This window comes from Ursus maritimus (assembly GCF_017311325.1).
Source record: "Ursus maritimus isolate PB19 chromosome X unlocalized genomic scaffold, ASM1731132v1 scaffold_X1, whole genome shotgun sequence".
NCBI lineage: Eukaryota > Metazoa > Chordata > Mammalia > Carnivora > Ursidae > Ursus > Ursus maritimus.
The window spans coordinates 45941438-45965116 of NW_024423319.1; the positions used below are offsets into that span (position 1 = coordinate 45941438).

A 23679-nucleotide genomic window follows, 5' to 3' on the forward strand; every position below is an offset into this window, starting at 1 on the left:
AAAAAAAAGCCTTAATTGGCTTCCCATTGCATTTGGAATAAAATCACACCCCACTGATCTCAGGTCCTGGCCTGCCTCCAACCTCCCCTCACTCTTTCCATGACTGCACTGGGTTTTCTTTCTGTCCCTCAAGCACACAAGCCTGCTGCTGCCTCAGGGACTTTACACTTGTGTTTTGTTCTCTGCCTGGTACATTCTTCCTCCAAGATTTTTAAATGGCTGGCTCCTTCTTAACATTGAAGTCCCAAACCAAATGCCACATATTCAGACAGCTCTTCTCCTCTAAAATAGCACTGTATCCATTTATTCTTTATCACATCGAGCTGCTGAATTTCCTGGTAAGAGCTTAGCACTGTATGGAATTATTTGTTGACTGGCTTATTGTCTGTCTCCCCCACTAGAATGTAAGCTCCAGGAAGGCAGGGACCTTGTCTGACTTTATCACTATATCCCTAGCTTGTGGTAAGTGTTGAATAATTACTTATAGAATGAATTCCTGTTCTTCCCTTCTAATCTCTGCAGAATACTCTCCCCTCTTTCTCAACATCGTAAACCTCTGATACTCTACCTCCCTATCTCAGACTTGTATTCGTTCCATTAACAAATTATGTGCCTAGGATTTAGATTGCCTTATCCTATGCCTGCAAGTCCTATGTAATTTTGCAGCTTTTCTTTTTACTTAGAAAGATCATTTTGGTTATTTCTGTTTACAGAAGTGATACGTGTCCATTTTAGGAAAGTGTGAAAATACAGTAAGTTGTGAAAAAAAATCAAAATCTTCCATAATCCCCATACTTAGTTACCATTTGGCAAATTTCCAGCATAAAGTGTTAAAGCCATTTTAAGGAGAGATTTTAAGTTAATGGCCTACTTCTGAAGCAGACTTCTTACAATGAAATTCTATAATAGGGATTTAGCTCTCAGAGACCTTTAATCTGTACGCTAAAGAGGCTACACGTGCCTCCTTTAAACTTGACTGTTTTCATCTTGCAAGAATGTCAGTAGAAAGTAAATAGAAGAGTTATGTTTGTTTTCACAGCCCAATTACACAGAAATCCGACAGTACTGCAATCACTGGAGAAATTTTGAGGATGTTTATGATTCTTGGCAAAGTGTAAAGAGTATCTTGGCCTGGACATCTTCTAACCAGAAGAGAATTGTTGATGTCGCAGGACCAGGGGGTTGGAATGACCCAGATATGGTAAGCCCTCCTTGTTCAAGCCCCTGCAGTGGGCCTGTTTCCTAATTGATTTTTCAAGGTAAATCAGAAGGCAACATTCCTGGAAGCAGGCCTTACCCGAGAATACTCAGAGCAGGGTGCCATAGAAAGTGGCTTCTGTATGTCTAGGCAACTTTAAAAGTGTTTCCTTTTTTCACTTAAATTCTTGCTCTTCTTTGTCCCAGTTAGTGATTGGTAACTTTGGCCTCAGCTGGGACCAGCAGGTAACTCAGATGGCCCTGTGGGCTATCATGGCCGCTCCGTTACTCATGTCCAATGACCTCCGACACATCAGCCCTCAAGCCAAAGCCCTCCTTCAGGATAAGGATGTAATTGCCATCAACCAGGACCCCTTGGGCAAGCAGGGGTACCGGCTTAGAAAGGTACAGTAAGTAATGTCCTATGGGAGAAAATAGAATTGGCTGGAAACAGTTCCTCTTTTGCCTTTTAGTTTATAGTTCATCCAAATGTTTAAGATGGAATGGCTTTATGCCCAAGTACCACCATTGTCCTGGGCTTAAATCTGTTACGTTAAGAGGATGTGCACTTGTCTTTTGAGAATATTTACTTTCAATCTTCATATTATAATCAGTAATGAGGCTCCTTTTTTGCTAACCATTACTTTACTTCTAAAGTGTGCTGTAGGATTTTAATTTTTCCCAGAAGTGCTCAGTAGTTCTGACAATAATACTGAATGCCACTACCAATAAGGCAGCTTCTTGCTAGTTACCAAGTTATCACCTATTTTCTTGGCTTACTTTTCAGGAAGACAACATTGAGGTGTGGGAACGCCCACTCTCGGACTTAGCCTGGGCTGTGGCTATGGTAAACCTGCAGGAGATCGGTGGACCTCGTTTTCATACCATCTCTATTGCTTCCTTGGGTCAGGGGTTGGCCTGTATTCCTGACTGCATGATCACACAGCTCCTGCCTGAGAAGAAAAAGCTTGGGTTTTATCAGTGGACTTCAGATTTAAAAACTAAGATAAATCCCACAGGCACTGTTTTACTTCGGCTGGCAGCAACCTAGACTACACTCAAAAGCCTTCTTTAAAACGTGTACTTCGTTGTGGCCCCTGTGGCTCATCGGTTACATTAAGCGTCCGACTCTTGATCTCAGCTCAGGTCTTTATCGCAGGGTCCTGAGTTTATGCCTCTACTTCAGAAAGAAAAAATGTGTATTTTGTTGCCAAAGTGACTCCCCTACGTCTCCCTTTTCTTCCATTCCCACTTTAGCTGTCCTGTCCAATAAAATTTTCCACAGTGGAGCTTTATAAAAACTTCCAGAGGGATCTTTAGACAACATTTTGGGGAAAAGCTTTTGAAACAAATTGATAAGAAATAATACCTGTGATTTATTGGGCACTTTAGTATATGCCAGGCACTGTTCTAGATGTATGAAGTATATTGAGCCATTTGAAGCCTCACCAACAACCGAGGCAGGTACTTACCCACTACAAACCGCAGCCAAGATTTCAGCCCAGACTTTTAACCCTTAAATGACTGCCTACTGAGGTGCTTGGATGGCACTACTTAGGTACAATCTTAGCCCAAAGGAAGATAAAAACAAAACTACTTTAAATGAAGGGCAAAAAATACCCCAGCAGGAACAACCTACAGAGGCAACCCATTACCTTGTGTTGCCACATTACTGAATTTTTATGGAACCATCTCGTCAAGAAACACTACACCACACTGGTTTCCAAATCCTAAGGTGGTTTGCAATCTAGATCCAACAAATGCAGTTGGTTTACTTTCACCAGCAATAGTTGATACCTTATGATCTCTGGCCAGAATAGCAGACCTCTGGCCAGAGTACCCTCCCCTCTCCCCTTTAAGCTGCCTTTCCAGGATGTGATGAGGCAATGACCTTCAGACTGGGGTTTGTGTGGAATGGGTCATTTTTTTTAGGGGGTGGTGCAGGAGAGAGCCAGCCATAGGGTTGTAGGGTTCAATCTCACAACGCAGAGATCGTGACCTAAGCCAAAATCAAGAGTCAGACACTTAAATGACTGAGCCACCCAGGCGCCCTGGGGAATGGATCATTTTCAAGGAATTTCTGGACATTAGAATTCCCTCCTTTTCCTACCATTGATTTGCCTGAGGACCAATCTGTAGTCAAAGCTTCAAGCCAACTCATCACCTCGCCCCTTTCACAATCACCCATCTCCCACACAACCCAAGGCCACAGCTCACCCATCCTGATCGCACAACAGCACAAAATTAGCAAGGGGCAAAAAAGGCCCTCAAAATACAAAGGCCCTCTGCATGTTATAACAATTCCTTTGCCTGTCAGGTGATTACCAATTATTTTCAATAAAATTGGAGGAGTAATCATCAGTTGCTAAAACTCACAAACCCAATCACCCACAGAAACAAGGCAATTTGGAAGAAAACTGCTCCATCTCACCGAGACGTACTTCCAGTTACCAAAATGTATCACTTATATGCTTCACCTTCAGTTTTGCTGCTTAAGTATGAAAAGTAAGAATCAGGTATACAATAGCATACGAGGAAAAGGATGTAAAATTTGCAATGATTAGACATCTTTAAAAATGGACAGATATCCTTGTTAAATTCTGCCAGGCAGCTTAATTCACTAGGAAGTATATCCTCTGCAGTTATTTCAACATGAGAATTTATGTCTACTTTGAAATCTGAGGGGATACGTCAATTAGGAGAGTTAAATCTGAACACAGAATACATATAGTATGCTCTGCAGAGAAAACTGGGCCTAAATTCCTCATTAAATGAAGTAGCAAGGTTATAGGAGATAAATTATTTTGCTTGGTAAATTTTACATTCACTATGCACGTATAATTGTTAGTTACCATGGGACTCTAGTTATGTCCCATGATAACTAATAACTCTTGGCTTAACAGCAAAAGGAATCCCATGAAACCCCATGTAACTGAAGTGTCAAACTGGACAATCACCATGTTTGATGTGAGTTCAGCCAGTTCAGATTCAATCCCAAATGAGCAAAGTACCCAGAAGAATCATCAGGCATAAACTGCCCCACAAGGGGAATTTTATTGATGGCACTAGTTTATTTCCCTCTTACAACACCAACTGCGACCCAATGAAGTGAACGGAACCTCAAGATTTTACTATCTTCATAATGTAACAAAATACGAGGCTTAGAACTGGATCACTTGGCCCTGTAACAGAACAGAAAAAAAAGTGAGTTTTTTATTTTGCAAAGAACCTCTACTCCCTCAAGTACATGGTCTATCCCCCTTCAAGGGATCACCACCTTTTAAGTCAAGTCTCCTCATTATCCCTCTACTACTCATGCCAAGACCAACACCAAAAACCTCTACCTTCGGCTATGCATCTAGTTATTTTAAGAGTATTGCCCCGTTCCTGATTCCACCATCAGTAAGTGGGGAGAAATGTTCACCTCTCCCAATAGAAAAGATGGCACCTTCCACCCGTAATGATATACCTTTCTCTTCTTATCTCCTCCCAGTTCAAAATGCTTGCATCTTTTAATAGCCAGCATTCTCTTAGATCTGCAGTTGGGCTCAACACATTCAAGCCTCAGCACAATCTTCTTTGTAGTTTTAGCCTGGAAAAAATGAGATCAAGCCCTTCATAAATTACTGCAGAAAATCCTTCTTCAAAACAGGACTGTTGGGTTGAGTACTACTTAAAGGGAAGCTTTGCGAATGACAGTTGTGGCAATTTGACTTTAACTATAGGGAGAAAACAGAAATGTGAAAAATCAGTGCATTTAATAGGAAATTTAATGGCAAAGGTAGGATACTTCATTGCCATCAAATTCTCCATTCCCATCAAACATCCCACAGAACTTATCAAATAGGCATTTATCACACCACCCTGAGCTTGTGGCCTTTCACCAGCTCTACATAGTTGTACTCCCCATAACCAAAAATGGGTCAACCAAGTGCATGGAACTATGAACTAAACACAAATTTCTCATTAAATGGGGTTAATAATTGTTACTTTAGATCAATTCTCTGGAGACTACCTAAAATTATGTCTACAATTTATGTGCATTTGACTGTATTTAACTCAAGGTACACTAATAAACTTTTTAAGTCTACTTCTATAATCAGAATTCTACTTCTGCCCGTTCGCAGTTCTCAGAAAAGCCAAAGCCTAGGCAGAATCTCCCCACCCTCTAAACAAGTTAGCTGAATGTAGAAAGGCAATCTGGCATTCCCTTTACCACCTTGAGATCAAACCATTTACGGCACCTAAACGAACACTAACGTTATTCCTTAGTACTTTCTGGAATGAGGCTGAATGAGCAAAGCACCAAAAGAAATGCTGTGTTCACAGGAATGCTGTTCCAGGCACTGGCTACTTTAAGGAGTAGCCAATCACCTAGGGCAGAAGAGTAACTCATCTGGCCTGAATGAGAATTCAGGAGAGCAGTGGAAGGCCTCGATGAGGATTTTAAAGAGCTTTAAAACGTCATGAGGTAAGTAGCAGACTGCAGGCTTCTGAACTGAGAAGCAAAGTAAGAGCAATTCTCGCTATAAGCAAGGGCTGAGGATTCACTAGGGTATAACAGGGAACAGGGCAAAGGAAAGGATTCACTGCTGTACTCGAACTTCAGTCCATAGGAAGGCAGGGTACATTCCCCTTTACTTGATGTTTGCCTCTTCAAAAAGGGAAGGACAAAAATAATAAAACACTGAGATAGTGCAGGACTGTAGACTAGAGTCAGACCCGGGTTGCACTCCCAGCTCCACTGCCTACTAGACGTGTCACTGCAGGTAAGGGAGTTTCCACTGAAACTATGAAAACACACACCTGCACTGTACAGTGTGGGCTAGAGAAAAATGCAAGGTCTTTACCACAGTAAGTGGGAAGCACGTCAGATAGTAATTACTACTAACCTTTTTCCGGAAAATCGGCTTAGTCTGCCCACCATAGCCACTCTGCTTCCTGTCATAACGCCGCTTTCCTGGGGAATGAAGTTATTTGTTACGGTACACCAAAGATAATAAATCATAACCGCCACAGGGAAAAGTCGTCTTACAGGTTTTATCTTTCCAGCAGAAATAACAAAACCCAGGTTGGGGGAGGCGCGGGACTGCTAATGTATTATACTAGTTCCCGAATGATTGAAATCAAATTACGTTCAGACCGTCTTACCCTGGGCATAAAGAGAATCTTTGCCTTTCTTGTACTGTGTCACTTTGTGGGGTTGGTGCTTGCCACACTTCTTGCAGAAAGTCCGGCGGGTTTTAGGAACGTTCACCTAGTAAAGAAACAGTTCAGGGTAAGCAGCATTATTAAATACCAACTGCACAACGCCCCAACCGACCCAGCTGAAGCTAAGACATCCCATGAGGGCTCGACTCTCAGACTCCTCGCTAGCACACAACACTCGACTAGAAGGTGGTACAGCGGCCTCCGCCGGGCCCCGAAGTGGAGAGAGTGTTCCCTCCACCCCCAACTAAGTCTACCTCTTTGATCCCATCACTTCATTTCCTGGCTCCGAAGCCCAGTGCCTTCGAGGTCGATCTCGACATCACTGGGTTTCTTTGGTACCACGAGTCCACCCGTGGACCTAGAGCCCGCCTGGGATGACCTCCGTCTAAGGAGGCGAAAAGATTAAACTGGATGTTACCGGGCCCGCTCCCCAAGGTCCTACCATGTTTGCGAGAGCGCTATCGGCACGGAAAGAAAGAGGCCGGGCCGGAAACGGAAGTATATAGGAGGTTTCTGGTCGCTCTTGCTCACGGGAGGCGGCGAGAATGACCATAGAGTCGAAGGCTCTGTGAGCACCGCCCTCCGGCGGCTGAGAGGACTCGCTTCGGAGCCGTGGGTGAGAGCTTAAGGAATGGCTCGGCCTGAGGCGGATCCTGTCTTCCACGTGCTTCGGTCCTCCAGCTTTGCGGCTTTTCCTCAAGTCATCACCGCCGGCGGACGCTGCTAGGTAGCCGCGTTAAAGGAGGGAAGTAGTGCTCGTTCTAGACCCCCGGGCGTCCCTGGCCCTGTCTCCGAGGGAAGCGGGGACTAGGAGCAAATGGAGGGGCCCTACACACCCAGGTTCCATTACCGTTTCACCTCAAGGACACTGGGAATATCTTTGGTTAACTGAAGGCTTGGAGGGAGCCAGGGCACTAATTCATTTATCACATGGCTGTTCGGTCCATTCAACAAATGTTAATTGAATTCCTATTCTGTGTTGGGCACTGTTCTAGGGGAGGGACAAGATAATCAAATAATCTCATAAATGTATAATTACAAAGTACTTTGTAAAATAGTACCAACGGTCGGCATTCAAGCACCCCCCCTTTTATTGAAGGAGCAAGTTGGCTGCCCTGGGTTCTGAAAAGTGACGTTGAAATCGTTCGGCTCGCACAATAGCAATCAACAGGCGGAGAGAGAAAAAGTACCCAGCTGCTCTTCCCTTCCTTGCGTACCTGGCAGAAGTCATGTGCTAGGTTTCAAGAGTCTAGCAGAGAAAGACTGCAGGGTACTGAGTATTTAAAATGGTTTGTCTCATAAAACTCTCACAATAACTCTAGGAGGTGGTACTATTATTCCCACTTTACAGATGAGAAAATTGAGGCTGTAGGCTAGTCAACATTTTGCCCAATGTTAATAGTATTTAGTGGAGCCAGGATACAAACACAGGTGATCTGACTCCAGAGCCTGGGTTTCTTTACCATTATACAATATGGCTGTTGTGGCCTGGAAATTATAATAGCTAACAATTATTGAGCACTTTATATACACCAGGCATTTTCCTAAACACCTCATATCCTACCTATTGTAATCCAAACAACCCAATGCAGTGTGTACCATTATTAATATTTAACAGGTGAGGAAACTGAGGCACGACTCAGGTGATTATTTCGTGGAGCTGGAATTTCATCCCAGGTAGTTCTAGCACCACAGCCTTGTACCTAACCACGACAGCACGGAGGGCAAGCAGGGGCATCTGCAGGGTAGAGGTTGATGAAGAGAGAGAACTGAGCAGGGACTTAGGAAGGGGTACCAGGGATTAGAGGCTAAGGAACTATGAAAGCCTGGGGTCTCCTGCTTGCATAACTCTCCAGGAACACCCATGGGTCCAGAGCTGACTCTCTGATCATCCCCTTTTTGTTGGCTGGTCTCTGGGAAAACGTTACCCCTACCTGCTACTACATTTCCTAAAAGTTTCTTTGCCAAACAGCCAGCCCGTAGTCTCAGCATTTTCTTCTTCTCTTTGGGCTCTTAGGCAATCTTATTGGCCTTTGAGGAGTTTCTAGAGGTTTTTGATGTTAGTAACATAGAAATATGAAGACAGTGAGCATGGCCCCTCTTAGACTAATCAACCTCAGTTCTTTCTATTACACCTTGTATGATGTGGCTTTGGTTTTGATTCCCTTCACTAACCTTGGTCTCTGTTTTGGACGTGCTCCTGCTCATTAATTTTCCCTAACGTGTGACACTCAGAACTGAACACAAGAGTCTAGATCTGGCCTGACCTTGCAGAGTAGGTGGCCTATTCACTTTCCTCTATCTAGATATTTTACTTCTACAAGGAAGCCTCATATGACCTTGGATTTTCTGGCAGCCATGTTACTGCCATGACATTTCTCTTTATTACTATCAGCAAAAACCTTTGAACCATTTTCATAAATGCTACTGCTATCCCACGTTCACCTGGAATCTTTTGAAGTTCAGCTCGGTGCCCCATTATGGGGTGTGACCCTTAGCTCTGGTAAAATACACTCTGGTGAAGTTGGCTTATCACAGCAGGTGATGAAGATCTTTTTGCAAACCGATTGCTCTGGTTCTGTCGTCCAATCTAGCTCACAACAGCCTTGCACCATTCACAGATTAGCTAGGCTACTTTCTGTATCTTCCTCAAAGTTCTTTAGTAAAAGTGTTGACCAGAATACCACCAAAAACAGAACCTTATATTACCTTGGGAATCTTTTGAGGTGACACTAGGCCTTTCTTTTTGCACTATTTGGATGCAGCTCTTCGATCATCTCACAAGTGTGTTAGGGAAGTGCTCATGGGCAGATGGTAAAAAAAAGAAAAAGTGCCTAGGTTTATTTTACTCTGTCCCATTCTTCGTTGTCCAGATCTCCCACTGTACGCCTATCAATTTCCAATCTCCACCCCAAGATGGATCTTGAGAAGGGATAGGCCATGTGACAACAGGTAGCATCTGACTGAAGAAAAGGGGAGGGAAAGAGAATGTCTGTGACCGACTCTCAGGCGACTAGAGCAGCTCTTCAGAGGTGACTAGTAAAACGATATATGTTGTCAATGAAACAGGGAGATCGTGCAACACTTACCACCCATCTATCTTGTGCAGATGTGAGGATTACCCCCGCTACCATTCCTACAGAACGCTTTTTAAAAAAATCTTGTTGCCTTAAAAACTCTGACAGACTTCTAGTGAGATCTGTAATCTGCTCCAACATTATGATCCAGTACCTGGGGGGCGAGTAAATACGGCCGTGCCTGATGTGTCAAGGTGGGCATGCAGACCAGTCAGCAGGGGCTCGGCTGACATCCTGGTCTGCAGCCACTACTGGCTGCGTTTCCTAGGAGAAACCTCCGAGGGATGACTGTGGCCAGAACATAGGCTAGGAAGTAGCTGAGGACACCTTCTGGCTTCAAGCAACACGTTTAGTTGGGCTCGTGGATTTACAGAATTAAAGAGAAAGGTGTACGTGAAAAGTTAATACCTGAGGCCGACTCTGAAAGGGAGAAAATCAACATCCACAGAAAATGGGGAAGGGCACAAGTCTTTGTGTGGGCTTACATTCAGACATTTTTATCTGTAGGAAAAAAAAATGCTTTCTTAGAAAATGACTCAGCAGGGGGAAGTCTTGTCTCTACCTCTCTGGGGCTCTGCACTTTGGGGTCCCTTTTGTGGGCACTCTCCATCTTCCGTTATCAAGTTTAATGGTGTGACCCCGAATCTCCTCTGCCTTCAAGGACTGGAAACTCTAAAGACCCTCTTCCTCATTAGACCCTTTGCTTTGTCTTCGCAGGTCTGCATTTATCATCTTTCCTGTAAGTCTCCAGTCTCTGCTGATTAGGTACGTGGTCCCTTTACCTCAGGGAGGTCAGCACAATAACCTGTCTGCTCAACGCAGCCCCATCTAGAGTCTCAGTGGCCCCGGTAATGTTGAGCAGGGTTCTTTCAGAACACATTCAAGATAGTAGTGTCAGAGGTCCCAAGCAAATGAAGGGCGGGGACAGCTGGGGGTTGGGGGGAACAGGGACAGCAGCAGGGAACCAGATACCATGCTGCTGAGAAGAAGAAAAAAAAAAGACATTGGTTTAAGTCAGGAAACAAAAAAAGGGAACTGAGTGGCTGTGAAAGGGTGGGGTTTGCTCAGACTGTCCTTCCTCTCTGGACTGTAAGAATATGTCTCCAGGGCCAGTGTCTTCTGAGATCGAGTCACACCTTCAAAGTCCTGGCATCTCAATGCATCTGGGAAGCTACCTGCATTAAGTCAGGACTGAGGTGGGTCTGGGGTATGGCAGGGGCTGGGCAGCCGCCGCAAATACTTTTCATGGGACCCCCCCCCCCACCGAAGGCCGGAGAGAAAGCATGGCTCGTGCCATAGAGTCTGCTGGCAAAGGAGGCTGACAGAGGGTGGGAGTGTCATCAGCGCAAGGCCCTGCCAGTCCTTTTCAATGATCAGAAGGGGCTGTAAGGGTTCCTTCTGAGTCGGGTTGTGGGGGGGACAAGAAGAGCAAAGAGGGACATGTGGTGACCATCTGAACAGGTAGCAAATGTTGGAAGTGGGCACCCCTGCAAAACTTGGCAGAAAAGGAATCTTGTCGATGGCAGTACGATACAAATAAGTCATTTGGTCAAACATTGCCTGAAGGCCCAAAAGGTAGACTTGTGTCAAGAGCCCCTTAGAAGAAGAAAATCTAAGAGGCAGATTGAGAAAACAGTAAAAGCTCCCATGCCACAAGAGGCTCTCAGCCTTCGTATACTGGGAAAAGCCCAGGCTAACCCTGGGTGTAAGCTACCTGCCTTGGGCTGCATCTGGCCCATGTTGCCAGGAGCGGAGCTGGCTTATTGGAAAGATTGTGTGTGCGCCAACCTCGTGGTAATGTGGGTAAAAGTCAGGGCCAGAAGAAAACAGCCTCAGCCCAGACAGTGTGGCCAACCCCTGAGGTCATGGGGAAGGTTTTTCCTATTACCATCGCCTGCCATGTGCACGGCTTTCTTTTGTCTTCATCATGTCTCCTCTCCTTTTCTCTTCTCTCCTCCTCTCCATTCCCCCCTCCTCTCCATCCCCTTCCTCCTTTTCCTCCTCCTCCTCTCTCTGCCTGTATTCCCTCTTCTTATACCCCCCTCCCATCTTGTTCATTACCGCATCCCCTGGAACAGTCAGAGCTTAATAAACAATTGTTGAATTGCGCTGGATTGTTCTTGCCCTTTCCTTCCCCTGTTCTTTTCCCTTTTTTCTTTCCCCCTACTTTTCTAGTACCTTCCCCACAGGATTGTTGTGAGTAGTAACTATGTTAATATATATAAAATAGTTAAAACCTGGCAACAGTAAGTGCTAATATCTCCATGCTTGCTATTATTTTTATTCTGCCTGAGAGGGTCTGCCTAGAGCAAATGGTGTGCCATTTAGAATAAAAGGGAGCAGTGGCCCTGATCAAGACATCCTTGGATGAGCTATTAGATCTCCAAATGGAATACTGGTCCAATTTCCTTTTTTTTTTAAGATTTTAATTTATTTATTTGACACAGAGAGAGAGCACAAGCAGGGGGAGTGGGAGAGGGAGAAGCAGGCTTCCAGCTGAACAGGGGTCTCCATGCGAGGCTCGATGCAGGGCTCAATGCGGGGCTGGATCCCAGGACCCTGGGATCATGACCAGAGCCGAAGGCAGATGCTTAGCCGACTGAGCCACCCAGGCATCCCCAGTCCGGGCCCAATTTCCTGATCACCCAGATCTCCAAGCTCAAGATCTCTAAGGCATATTGTGTGTTTCCAGAGACAGGACAGCAGCAAAAAGCCTAGAGGCAGGGGTCTATAAAGCTGAGGGACTGTCCTCTGTGCTGTCAGCTGTGTGCTAGTTCTGCTCCTTCCCTCATTTTGCATGCCAAGCCCCTAAAACAAGGGTGTTATAGCCTCTCTGGAGCCTCAGTTATTTGATAAAACAATGTCATCCTCCTAATAAGCCACCAAATGCAAATACTCGTGGAACCTAAAGCGTTCTATCAAAACAGTATCCCTTAAGGCTAGCCCTGTTTGCTCTATTCTGACCCCCTGTAGAGTCAAACTGTTTAAACTGTTTGTGTTAAAGTCCAAATTCTGTTGCTTATGGCTAGTGATGTGTTTGTCTGGAGCCCTTTGTAAACTTTTTATGGTGATAACTAGGGCAATTTTCCATCCACTTCAAGGGTCTTAGTGCAATTTGAAATTATCATTACTATGATTTACTATTTCCATTTGAGCAAATTTCCTACAGAGACTTTCCTTTCAGTGGACTAGACCCATACCAGGAAGTGACTTAGGTGTAAGAGGAAGATAATGCCTTTTGAAAACCAGTCCGGGTATTCTCCAAACAGTCACCAGATACCTGCTGCTTTTGCCCAAAGATGCTATACTGAGATCTGATTGCTAATTCCTGGGAATAAGGTAGAGCTAGAATTTTCAGCGAGTCAGTGCTCAACAAGAAGCTAGAGACAAGATATTGACCTAATTCACTCCAAACCTACTTGGTTATGCAAATGAAGCCATCAGAGGAGGGGGAGAGAGAACCTCTCTGAGGACCCTGAAACAAATTGGCCACGTGTGACTTTCAGTTTCTGTAGAGGTTTATGTGCACTGACAGAGGGTGTTTGAAACACAAAAGCCTCAATCCCAGGCTTTCCTTCTTACTTTCTGAGAAACATCACCAGATGCCCTGAGAGTCGATGTTGCTTATCTGAACCTCAAGGAGAAGCTGATCTCACTGCCTTGCTTCCCTAAAAACAAAAATAAACTATAGTCAACTAGGTCATCCCTAGAAGAATGAAATTGTAGAGTCAAGATAAGTTAAGTTTGAGACAAGTTGTAGGTTGGAATACACTGGAGTTCAAGATCACTGGCTCAATGAAAAAAACAGACTAGTTGGCAATAAAAACAGTAAAAAAAAACTGACTAGAAATGGAGCAGAAACTAAGTAAAGGAATGGGAAAAGCTCTCAAAGACTGCTATCTGGAGTGGAAATTGGTAAAATGCTTCAGGAAACTACTTTGTCAATATATATCAAAATCAAAATGCACATACTTTCTTGACTTGGTAAATGCTGCTTATATAGAGGTCCTAATATCATGGAAAAATAATCAGGAATACTGTTAAACATGACCTTTAGATATTTTGGGGAGAAGTTGTGTCAAGTGGATGGATGGATAGATAATGTTAAGAAATACAAGTAAGCTACAAATCCTATGTGTAATATCTCAAACCTAAGAGAAATGCACAGGAAAAAATGGAAGGTAATATGCTCCGATATTAAATCCTTTGGATAATGAGCTTGTAAATTGATGTTCTCTTTTTTAATATTCTTGTGCTTGAAACATTTTTATAACGATCGTGTGTTATTTTAATATCGAAAGAGAAAATACAGCAAATGTTTTAACCAGGGAAATCAAAAACTAAACTGAAAAAGAAGGCCAAAGGGCCACTCAAGTCCAGAGTGAAAGACGGACACCCCAGTAGTCACCCTCAGAGCGGAGGCACAGTGGTGAAAGTATTACCACCAATCTGATACTGAGTGCAAACTTTGGAGTGGCTATCTGGCTCTCATGTCAAACGTTAATGTGATGAATGGCTGAAGAAGAACCAGAGACCCGAGACCTCTTGGAAATTATTCTCATCTCCTGCAGATGAGAATTTCCCCAGTTAACACCGCAGCCAGAAAGCTGATTTTGGCTGGAAGGCTTCACTACAAATTTGGTCACCTGTAGTGCTGACCATGAAGCTTATCAAGTAATTAGGTTTCACCGGTGCCTGAATAGAGCTTCTTGGGAACTTAACAAGAGTAATTAGGTTTCTTTGTTGCTATGGTTATATTCTAAAGAAGACTTCCCTTCTGGTTCCAAGGCCAGGGAATTCTCTGTGAAAATCTCAATCAGAACCTGAGAGATGCTTCTTGGGACCGAGGAGAGATTTGTGGTAAACTAAATTTAGCTCCTCGTAGTCTACTCTAATTTCAGACAGTTGATAATTCTACCAGATTCCATAGTAAAACATGAGGAAGATAGGACTGAAATGCGAACAAGGGATAACACAAAGCACATAGGCCAACAGATAAGCCAGACCTGGCTTTGCCACTTTGAGTAACTGATAATTCATTCTGAGAGTGGGCAACTATGATCACATGTACAAGGATGTGCATGGCAGCATTGTTTATAATTGGAAACAAACAATCTAAATATCCATCAATAGGAGGGTGGACAAATAAAGTGTGATGAATTCATCATATAGAATACTTTATGCGTATAGAAATAGATCAAAATCTATGAACTAGAGTTACCAAGACAAATAAATCATAAACCATTATACTGAGAGGGGTATCTGGGTGACTCAGTCGGGTAAGTGTCCAACTCATGATTTCGGCTCAGGTCCTGATCTCATGGGTGGTGAGATCAAACCCCATGTGGGGCTCTGCGCTCAGTGGGGAGTCTGCTTGGGATTCTCTCTCACCGTCTCCCTCTGTCCTTCCCCCTACTCATGCTGGAGTGCGTTCTCTCTCTCTCTCTCTAAAATAAATAAATAAATCTTTAAAAAAATTATACTAAGAAGAAAAGCAAGTTGCTGAAGAATATGTACCACTTATATAAAAATGTGAAACATGCAAACCAATACTAAATACCTTTTATGAATAGTCACATACATAGTAATAATATAAAAACATGCCTAAGAATGAAAAACACCAAATTCAAGATACTGTTAACTTCTGAGGAAGGAGGGGATTGATTGTAGAGGAGTATACAAGGATGTTTTGACTCTATGGATAGTATTTTATTTCTGAAAAACACCGGAAGCAATTATGGCACAATGTTAGGATTTTATAGAGCTTGGTGAGTACCTGAGTGTAGTGTTATTCTCTGTACCGTCTCTTTGCAACATTTCATAATGTAAAAGAAAGTACATTCAATCAAAATTGTGTATTCACAGTATGCAATAACAGCCCTAGGGACAAAGAGTGGGTGGCTGTTCCAACTAATCGTGTGCTTTTATCCCATCAACAATGAAACAAATCCTGAAAAGAAAACAGCAACACCAGGTAGGATCTCCTTGTGGAAGATTTAAAGGAAAATGTAAGAAAATCTGGCAGGACAAAGAAGAGTCCACATGTGGGAAAAAGTACAGTTGACAGTTAACAGGGCTAAATCATCCTTTTTAGCTTGGAGGATTATTGCAGAGGAAAATGCTCCAGGATCCTGTACTCTCTCTCACCCCCTGAACTTGCCACCATTTCCTCGTTTGCCAAAAGTTCCTGGAAGACGCGAAGGAGTCTGTCCCAACTGCTCTTTGATGATAGCCCTGGGGGATGACAGGGTGCTGAGGTGGATAGCATCAAAACTCTTTGAAGGCAAAAAAAAAAAAATCTCTCTGGGAGGGATCTCTCTCTGAGGTAGGTATGACAGAAACAGCAAGGCTGTGGAGGCACCGATGGGTGAGGCTGGACGAGTCACACAACTTCCATGAGTCTCACTTTCCTCAGCTGTGTGTTGAGAGAAACAAATGAAATAATGACTATAAAATGCCTGATGAGTAGACTGCACTGAGAGTAATAGGAGTTTCCTTCCATTCCCCTGGGGAGAAAAGGGAATAGACAGACTGTTTCTGGGCAATTAAGTAATGCCTTAAAGGAGAAATAAAGAGAGAATGATGTTTCTTGGATATTTTGGCTAAGTACCTATTTGAACTATGGCTGACTGGTTATTTCTAACTAGCATCTCTGGGACTCTTCCCAATCATAGGCAGGCTGTGTAGCCTTCTTAATTTTGCTCTGGTGTTGTCCCTAATGGTGTCTATCTTAGCTTGAGCAATGATAGGGCCGAAGGTGGTTTAGTTTACTGATCCCGAAGGTGCTTTTCATAGCAATTCCTTGACATAGTGCAATTTGTAAGATGGCTAAACTCTTATAAGCGGCCTCTTCGTGAATTCTGCTGCTCCATAGGGAGCTGGGAGGCTGCAAAAGTGGCCACATGAAAATCCTTGCATTTGTAGTTCAATAAAGAGAACATTATAATGCTAGAATTCTATATTTTAAATGAAGAACTCTGTGTTTTTCTATTATTTTTCCTCCTCTTTCTTTATATGAACAACAGCGTGTGTGTGTGTGTGTATGTGTGTAACATTCGTATCACTTCCGGTTTCCACCCCTACCCCCACTCTCTGAGTGAAGTGGAGGGTCAGCCCTCACAGTGCATCTTTTGTGGTCAAATTGACTGTCAGTGGCTGATACGGTTAGAAAAAAATTTAGAACCTTCCACAAAGAAGTTGCAACTGCCCTCTAATGCAGAGTGTCCATCACCCACCAACCTTCAGGAAGACATAGAGACAGATGCACCTCCTTTCACATTATTGGTGGATGGATCAGTGATGACTAAGGAAGAACTACCACATTTTCAGGCTGTGTGTATCTGGACTGGATCACAAGGAATTAAGGGAAAAGCAGTCAAAGAAGGGGCAACCAGACCTTGGAAATCCTGGTAATCCTTCAACTCAATGATCTAGCGGTAGAGGCCATTTCACCCTTTGCTCAAAGGGGTGATGGCTAGTGAGAGGCTTGCTTACTTCCTCATACTTAGACCAGCACTGAACCCTAACCCAACAGACACTTGAAAGAGAGGAAGCCTTCCTCTTGTACAAACTGGATTTGTTCTAAAAGAGAAAAAGAGCAGAGGCAGCTTCCAGAAGGACCTATCTTATAGAAAGTAAGAGCAGAGGCCAAGACTGAAGCGGATGCTGGGTAAACAGGGAATGTGTCCATCAAGAGCTTGCAACAAAACTAAAGGTAAAATGATGGGTATGCTTTATTCAGCTAAAAGAAGCAAAACTGGATGTAGTTTGTTTGGGAGGCTTCTGATCCAATTTACTGGTCATGCAACTCACTTTCATTAGGGCTTTATTTTATCTTCTGTAATTTGAGTCTTTTTGATTGTGAAGAGGTGCTTAATTGGAATTCACTGTGGAAAAAATGTGATATTATTACAAGGATCTTGATGAGTTGAAAGTTCTTGAGACTGTAGTATAATTACTTGGTTACCACTACTTCTGAATAAATGAATAATTTCAGTGTTGACAGAAATCTCTGTGGGGTTTGAGCATTAGAAAGTACTCTGACTGTAAAGTATTATCAGTTTGTCACTCCTGTGAGAGACCATTTAAACCAGGGAGTCAGGGAACTGTGTGGCGTGGTGTGGGAAAAGGTTTGCTCCTCGGCTTAATTTTTCTCAAAAGGTCATTTATAAACCATTGAATTAATCCACCACCAGAAGACAGTAGCATCAACGTGGTGAATAAGTGGGAAAGTGATCATTCTGAGCATCCCTGGTGTTCCTTTAACCTATTTTTAATGTCTCCCCGGTATGATAATAGAATCTTCAACACCACAGGAAAGAGCAAAATAACGGTGGGGACAGCCTCAGACTTTGATAAAAACCGCTCCTTTGCTTCCCTGGTGTGAGCAATAATCTGTGCTTGGCAGGTTGAAAAATGATGCTGACTTTATTTATTCTGCAGCCACGGTGCCACCAAAAGCATAAGGAGTTTAGGTTTACAAAATGTCATCCACCCACCCCCCCCCGTAAGAAAAACCCACTTGTAACAAAATTTGAGGGGAGCTGGTGATTTTTTCAGTACTTATTTAGTGCCCCATTTTGTGATCATATTTATATTTACACTTTATCTTTCTAAGGAAGGTTTGGAATTAGTAACATGCAATTGTGCATAAACTTCAAGTGAATAATACAAAGCATGTTTTGTGTGAATAAAAAAGAGCCAATGGTGATTTTTCATAACTGTCTTTGCATTTCTGTACTTCAGTTACCTAAAAATCTTTCTAGAGTATTTTAAGTTTGGAGAGAGTAAACAAGTTACTCTTCATAAATAATCAGAGGTGGTATCCGTAAGACTAAGACAGTTGCATCACTTTTGTATGACAATGTTTAAAAGAACCAACCTACGAAAAAAGGAGGGGGAAAAACAAACAAACAAACAAAACAACAGCTCCCTCCCCCAAAATTGTTATTTCAAAGGTCAGCTACCTTTGTAGCTCAGTCAGTGGTTGATGGGCAAAATCAGTTGGGCAGCAGTTAGCATATGTCCATAACTGCAGGTGCAGCCTCCTATATCCTTCTTAGACCCCTTGGTTACAGACCCCAGTGGGACAGTGTTTGAAAAAATTGCACTCACTGTCTAGGAAACTGGGAACTGAAAGTCCAATATCTGCCTCGGTGGAGTTCTGGCACCTGCATTATCCCTTCTGGGGATATCAGAGTCAACAGCTGCAAAGAGACTTTTGCTGTTCACGGATTCTGCACGTATTATAAAGGGCGGTTGGTATAAAGCGGCCTCCAGACATTACCAAGCACACAGGTACATGTCATTTGACATCCAGAGCATTCCCTGGCCTTATACAAAAATCCAGTGTATGTGAACTCATGCTGAACCCGTCCTCCCTATTCAGTGTGCACCCATTACACCTGAAAACTGGCAAAGATGGAGGCTGTGGAAGGAGGAGGTCAAGGTAGGAAGAAGGCTCTTCGTTAGCTTTGCATGATTCTGTTCCATTTGAAACTAGGTGGCCAGGCTGAGGGGAAACCAGGAGGGATGAGGATTAATGTGCTGGGTCCTCAAGAACTTTCGTTATCAACAGTGCACACGTGAGCTCCAGACAGAAGAAGCTATGGCTACAGTAATCCTGGAGAGCATCTTTCTGAAGCGATCCCAGCAGAAAAAAAAGACATCGCCTTTAAACTTCAAGAAGCGCCTCTTTCTCTTGACTGTGCACAAACTTTCCTACTATGAGTATGACTTTGAACGTGGGGTAAGTTTCTCTGCTGTGAATCCTGAGTCTCAAGGACTTGGCCTTAGATCTTCCTTGAGGAGGTAGATACTTTCTGGTTGGAGGAGGGAGGTGGTAAGGACCTAGGTATATTTCAAACTCAGGAAGATGTTTCCTAGCCCAGAACTAACCACAACCATGCTGGTGCAAAAAACTCAAAGGTGCTAAGAAGCCATGGGGGGAATCTTACCATGGAATCTTGCAGTCGGTGATCATTCATCAAATGTTGTTGAGAATGAAATCCAAGTGTTGAAAATTATTCTTTATTTTTTATGGTAAAGACACACAGTCATCCACTTTTGTATAGTATTTGCCCTCTATCTGGTAGTCAAAAATGTTTAGATTAATAGATCTGGAAGTTGTTGGTTTTTCAAAATGACGGGTCCTGATGGATAGAGTGTGGGTGTCACCTCACTATGTTGAATGATTAGATAACAAAATCTAAACATCTGGTTGCTTAATCACTCCTAATCTTTCTCCATTTTCTTCCTCATTCTCTTTCTCAGAGAAGAGGCAGTAAGAAGGGTTCAATAGACGTTGAGAAGATCACCTGCGTTGAAACAGTGGTTCCTGAAAAAAATCCTCCCCCTGAAAGACAGATTCCAGTAAGTAGAGACTATTGTCAGAGCAGGAATGGGGTGGTTAAGAAACTTGGAACACTCCAGCTCTCTGTAAATACACTGGTGATGCTGTGCAATGAGCTCCCTTACAAAATTCTTCACTCTGTTGTTGGTTATACTGAGTCTCAGCATTTTCCCCCTAGATGCAGAACAACTCACTTAAACTTGAAAACTTCTTTTTTTTTTTTTTTAAAGATTTTATTTATTTATGTGACAGAGAGACAGCCAGCGAGAGAGGGAACACAAGCAGGGGGAGTGGGAGAGGAAGAAGCAGGCTCATAACGGAAGAGCCCGATGTGGGACTCGATCCCGGAACGCCGGGATCACGCCCTGAGCCGAAGGCAGACGCTTTAACGACTGCGCTACCCAGGCGCCCTAAACTTGAAAACTTCTAACACCAATTTTATGATGACATATCAAATTTACTTTTTTTTTTTAAAGGATTTTATTTTTTTAAAAGGAATTTCTACAACCAACGTGGGGCTCGACCTCCCAAACCTGAGATGAAGAGTTGCATGCGCCTCTGCCTGAGCCAGCCAGGAGCCCAAATACACGAAATTCTCAAACTGATCAGAGATGACTGGTTTTACTCTCTCAGATACCAGGACCAGATTTACAGGCTTGAGTTAGTCTGAAAGCCAGAATCCTAGGGCTCTGCGTCGTGAGATTCTGTAACAACTCACTCTTCATTCTCCTCTCATTTCCCAGAGCCTCTCCAAGGCATAACGCCTATGGATTTCTGAGTCGAGTTTTTTAAAAATATCATTTATTATTTTTTCCTAATTACAAGAGTAGAGTGTCCTTATTATAAAACTCTAGAAAATACAAAAAAAGCACAATAAAGAAGATAAAATCATGCATAATCCCATTAGTCAGCTAAAGAACTATTGTATGTTGGTAAATAAACAGGCTTACAGATGTTTTTCTCTACTAGCAACACATACATTCACACTAATATATATATTATATATTTATTTTTGTAAAGTTTATTTATTTAAGGGGCGGCTGGGTGGCTCAGTTGGTTAAGCATCCAACTCTTGGTTTCAGCCCTGGTCATGATCTCATGGGTCCTGGGATCCAGCCATGTGTCAGGCTCCATGCCCAGCCGGAAGTCTGCTTGAAGATGCCCTCCCTCTGCCCCTCCCCCGACTCGCACTCTCTCTTTCTCTCTCTCTAAAATAAATAAATAAATCTTTAAAAAATGTTATCGATTTAAGTATCTCTACACCCAATGTAGGGCTCAAACTCAGGACCCTGAGATCAAGAGTCACATGCTCTTCCCACTGAGTGTGCCAGGCACCCCTATGTTATATATTTAAAACATAGAATCATACTGCACATCTTGCTTTGTAATCTACTTTTTCACTTTAACAATATATGGAAACTTTTCCCATGACAATAGATAAGTCTTTGTCGTGATTTTAGTGGCTGTGTGGTATTCTCTATTATGAATACATTGCAGTTTGTTTAACCAATCTCCTATTAGTACACATTTGTTTCCAACTTGATATTATAACCACGTTGAGAACATCCTTGCATACGTCTTTATGAACTTTTGCTATTCTTTTCCTTATAATAACTTCCTAGAAGTAAAATTGTTCTTCTCTTTATTAAATCTGCACAATTTGGTTACGTTTATCTTTTTATTCTATTTTATTTTCTAGCAGTGTGATTTAGATTTCATACACTCCTACAAGCTGTGTATGGGTGTATCTCTATTTCTCTACATTCTTTCCAATACCAGATATTTTAAATGTTTGTTAATTTGACAGCCAAGAAAAGTGGTATTTCATTGCTGACTTATTTTTCAATTTTTTGTTATGCATAAGGTTGAATGTTTATATGTCTTACGGTTCATTTACATTTTTCCATTTGTGAATTGCCTGTTCATTTTTTTGCCCATTTTTCCATTGAAATGTTTACCTTATTGCTAGTACTTTTTAAGAGATCTTGATATATTTAAGAGTATCAGTCCTTAACTATAATACATGTTGTAAATATTTTCCCCAGTTTTTCATTTATCCTTGAAGTTTGTGGTGTTTTTTACTTGTTCGTTTTTAGCATTCTAGGTTTTAAAAATCTATGTCATCAAATTAGTTCATCTTTTTCTTAATGTTTCTAACCTTTAGCATTATATTGGGAAGTCTTATCTCCCGTAAGTTTATATATATTCAGTCACTTATGTTTTTTCTCTGTCCACTCATAGTTCCATTTTTATATTAAGCTTTTGAATCCATCCAGAATTTACTTTGACGTATGGTGTGAAATAGCCACCTAACTCCCCCCACTCACACACACCAAAATTAGTGGTTAAATATTTGTCCCAGCACCACTGATTGAGTAACATCCCTCTCCTCGATGGTTTGAAATGCCTGAGGTCTTTTTGAACATGTATGTGCTGGAGCCTATGGATATGTGTCCCTGCTGGGTTAAAGGAAGCAATCTCTAATAATTAGCATTGTCTGTGCAGGAAATTCTTCTGAAGACTGCAGAGGACTCCCAGTATAGAAGGAAATCCAAAAAAAGAACAATGCACCAACCAATAACTATGCTTTCTTTGTTAAAGTTTTTATTTTAATTATAGTTTGTTAACATGCAGTGTTATATCAGTTTCAGTTGTACAATATAGTAATTCAACAGTTCCATACATCACTCTGTGATCATCACAAGTGCACTCCTTAATTTCCATCACCTCTTTAACCTAACCCCCCACCCACCTCCCCTCTGGTAACCATCAGATTGTTCTCTATACTAAAAAATCAGTTTCTTGCTTTGACTCTCTCATTTTTTTCGTTTGCTTCTTTGTTTTGTTTCTTAAATTCCACGTATGAGTGAAATCATATGGTACTTGTCTTTCTCTGACTTATTTCGCTTAGCATTACACTCTCTAGCTCCATCCATGTCATCGTAAATGGCAAGATTTCACTCTTTTTCATGGCTGAATAACATTCCACTGTATAAATATACCACATCTTCTTTATCCATTCATTAATTGATGGACACTGGGCTGCTTCCATATCTCGGCTATTGTAAGTAATGCTCCTGTAAACACTGGGGTGCATGTATCCCTTTGAACTAGTGTTTTTGTATTCTCTGGGTAAATACCCAGCAGTGAGATTGCTGGGTCGTAAGGTAGCTCTATTTATAACTTTTTGAGGAACCTCCACACTGTTTTCTACAGTAGCATATGCTTTCATCTTTCCTTGCAGAGAAGGGGTGAAGAGTCCAGTGAAATGGAGCAGATTTCAATCATTGAAAGGTTCCCTTACCCCTTCCAGGTAAGGTATTTCCTCTCACCAGCTCTCAAAGGTACCTGTAATGTAATAATTATGGTTGGGGTGCAGGGCACAGTGAAGAACACTAGGTCCCAGTGAACAGAATTTGAGGTGGACAAGGAAGCCGAAGTACGAAATGAGACTGACATGGGCTAAAAGTGTTTGCTTTTTTGTTTTCCCAATTTAACATGGTACCTTTTAGTCCCTGCACCTCAAAGTGAATCCATAATGGCAGTAATTCTATTATGGTGTATCTTGTCTCTGATAACTGTGTTGAGAAAGATGCTCTGTTTGTTGAGGGAGCATTTCACTTCCTTCTGGTTCTGCCTATCTGTCTAATGGTGGTCATGTGGGTTGAAGAGACAGAAAAGGGGAGGGAAGGAGTAGTTATTAGGAAGTTCGGTATGGGGAAGGCTTATTAGACTTACACATAAACCTAAATTCTATTCTAGTCTGAAATAACTGAAGAGCCACATAGACATCTGTTTCAGAGGTGCATTGTAATCCGTAAAAGAGAGCAAGTGCTTCAGAAT

At 42.4% G+C, this 23679-nt stretch overlaps 3 protein-coding genes across 8 annotated transcripts in view; 2 read left to right on the forward strand and 1 right to left on the reverse strand.

Moving 5' to 3' along the window:
- The window catches only part of GLA (galactosidase alpha), an 11713-nt gene extending 9221 nt beyond the window's left edge, over positions 1-2492 (forward strand). For both annotated transcript variants that reach the window (XM_040629982.1, XM_040629977.1), the window contains exons 5-7: positions 1040-1201; positions 1405-1602; positions 1985-2492. In XM_040629982.1, coding sequence (XP_040485916.1) covers positions 1040-1201; positions 1405-1602; positions 1985-2248 — 624 coding nt within the window. In that variant the 3' untranslated portion in view covers positions 2249-2492. The remainder of the gene's footprint in view (positions 1-1039; positions 1202-1404; positions 1603-1984) is intronic.
- A 1740-nt stretch (positions 2493-4232) lies between these two features.
- Positions 4233-7131, reverse strand: LOC103673001 (60S ribosomal protein L36a). Its single transcript, XM_008701715.2, has 5 exons — positions 6851-7131; positions 6349-6454; positions 6090-6157; positions 4667-4789; positions 4233-4379 (listed from the first exon to the last, which is right to left on the reverse strand). Exons 1-5 carry the CDS (start codon positions 6959-6961, stop codon positions 4359-4361), a joined length of 429 nt encoding a protein of 142 aa, XP_008699937.2. The 5' UTR covers positions 6962-7131; the 3' UTR covers positions 4233-4358.
- Positions 7132-10520: 3389 nt separating this feature from the next.
- The window catches only part of BTK (Bruton tyrosine kinase), a 30824-nt gene continuing 17665 nt past the window's right edge, over positions 10521-23679 (forward strand). Inside the window, exons 1-6 of one of the 5 annotated variants that reach the window (XM_040630020.1) lie at positions 10525-10681; positions 18607-18782; positions 18874-18933; positions 19063-19233; positions 19758-19856; positions 23081-23149. In XM_040630020.1, the coding sequence (XP_040485954.1) occupies positions 19093-19233; positions 19758-19856; positions 23081-23149 (309 nt within the window). In that variant the 5' untranslated portion in view covers positions 10525-10681; positions 18607-18782; positions 18874-18933; positions 19063-19092. Of the gene's footprint in view, positions 10682-16654; positions 17200-18606; positions 18783-18873; positions 18934-18987; positions 19234-19757; positions 19857-23080; positions 23150-23679 lie in introns of those variants that run through there. The other 4 variants (XM_040630027.1, XM_040630011.1, XM_040630002.1 and 1 more) reach the window with 4 other exon arrangements.

Excerpts from the sequence above, each read along its gene's own strand:
- LOC103673001 (XM_008701715.2), bottom strand. The coding sequence starts at position 6,961 with ATGGTCATTCTCGCCGCCTCCCGTGAGCAAGAGCGACCAGAAACCTCC. Across the intron at positions 6,455-6,850 it reads ATAGCGCTCTCGCAAACATG|GTGAACGTTCCTAAAACCCG; the intron begins GTAGGACCTTGG and ends TTTCTTTACTAG. Across the intron at positions 4,790-6,089 it reads AGCCGATTTTCCGGAAAAAG|GCTAAAACTACAAAGAAGAT; the intron begins GTTAGTAGTAAT and ends CATTTTTTCCAG.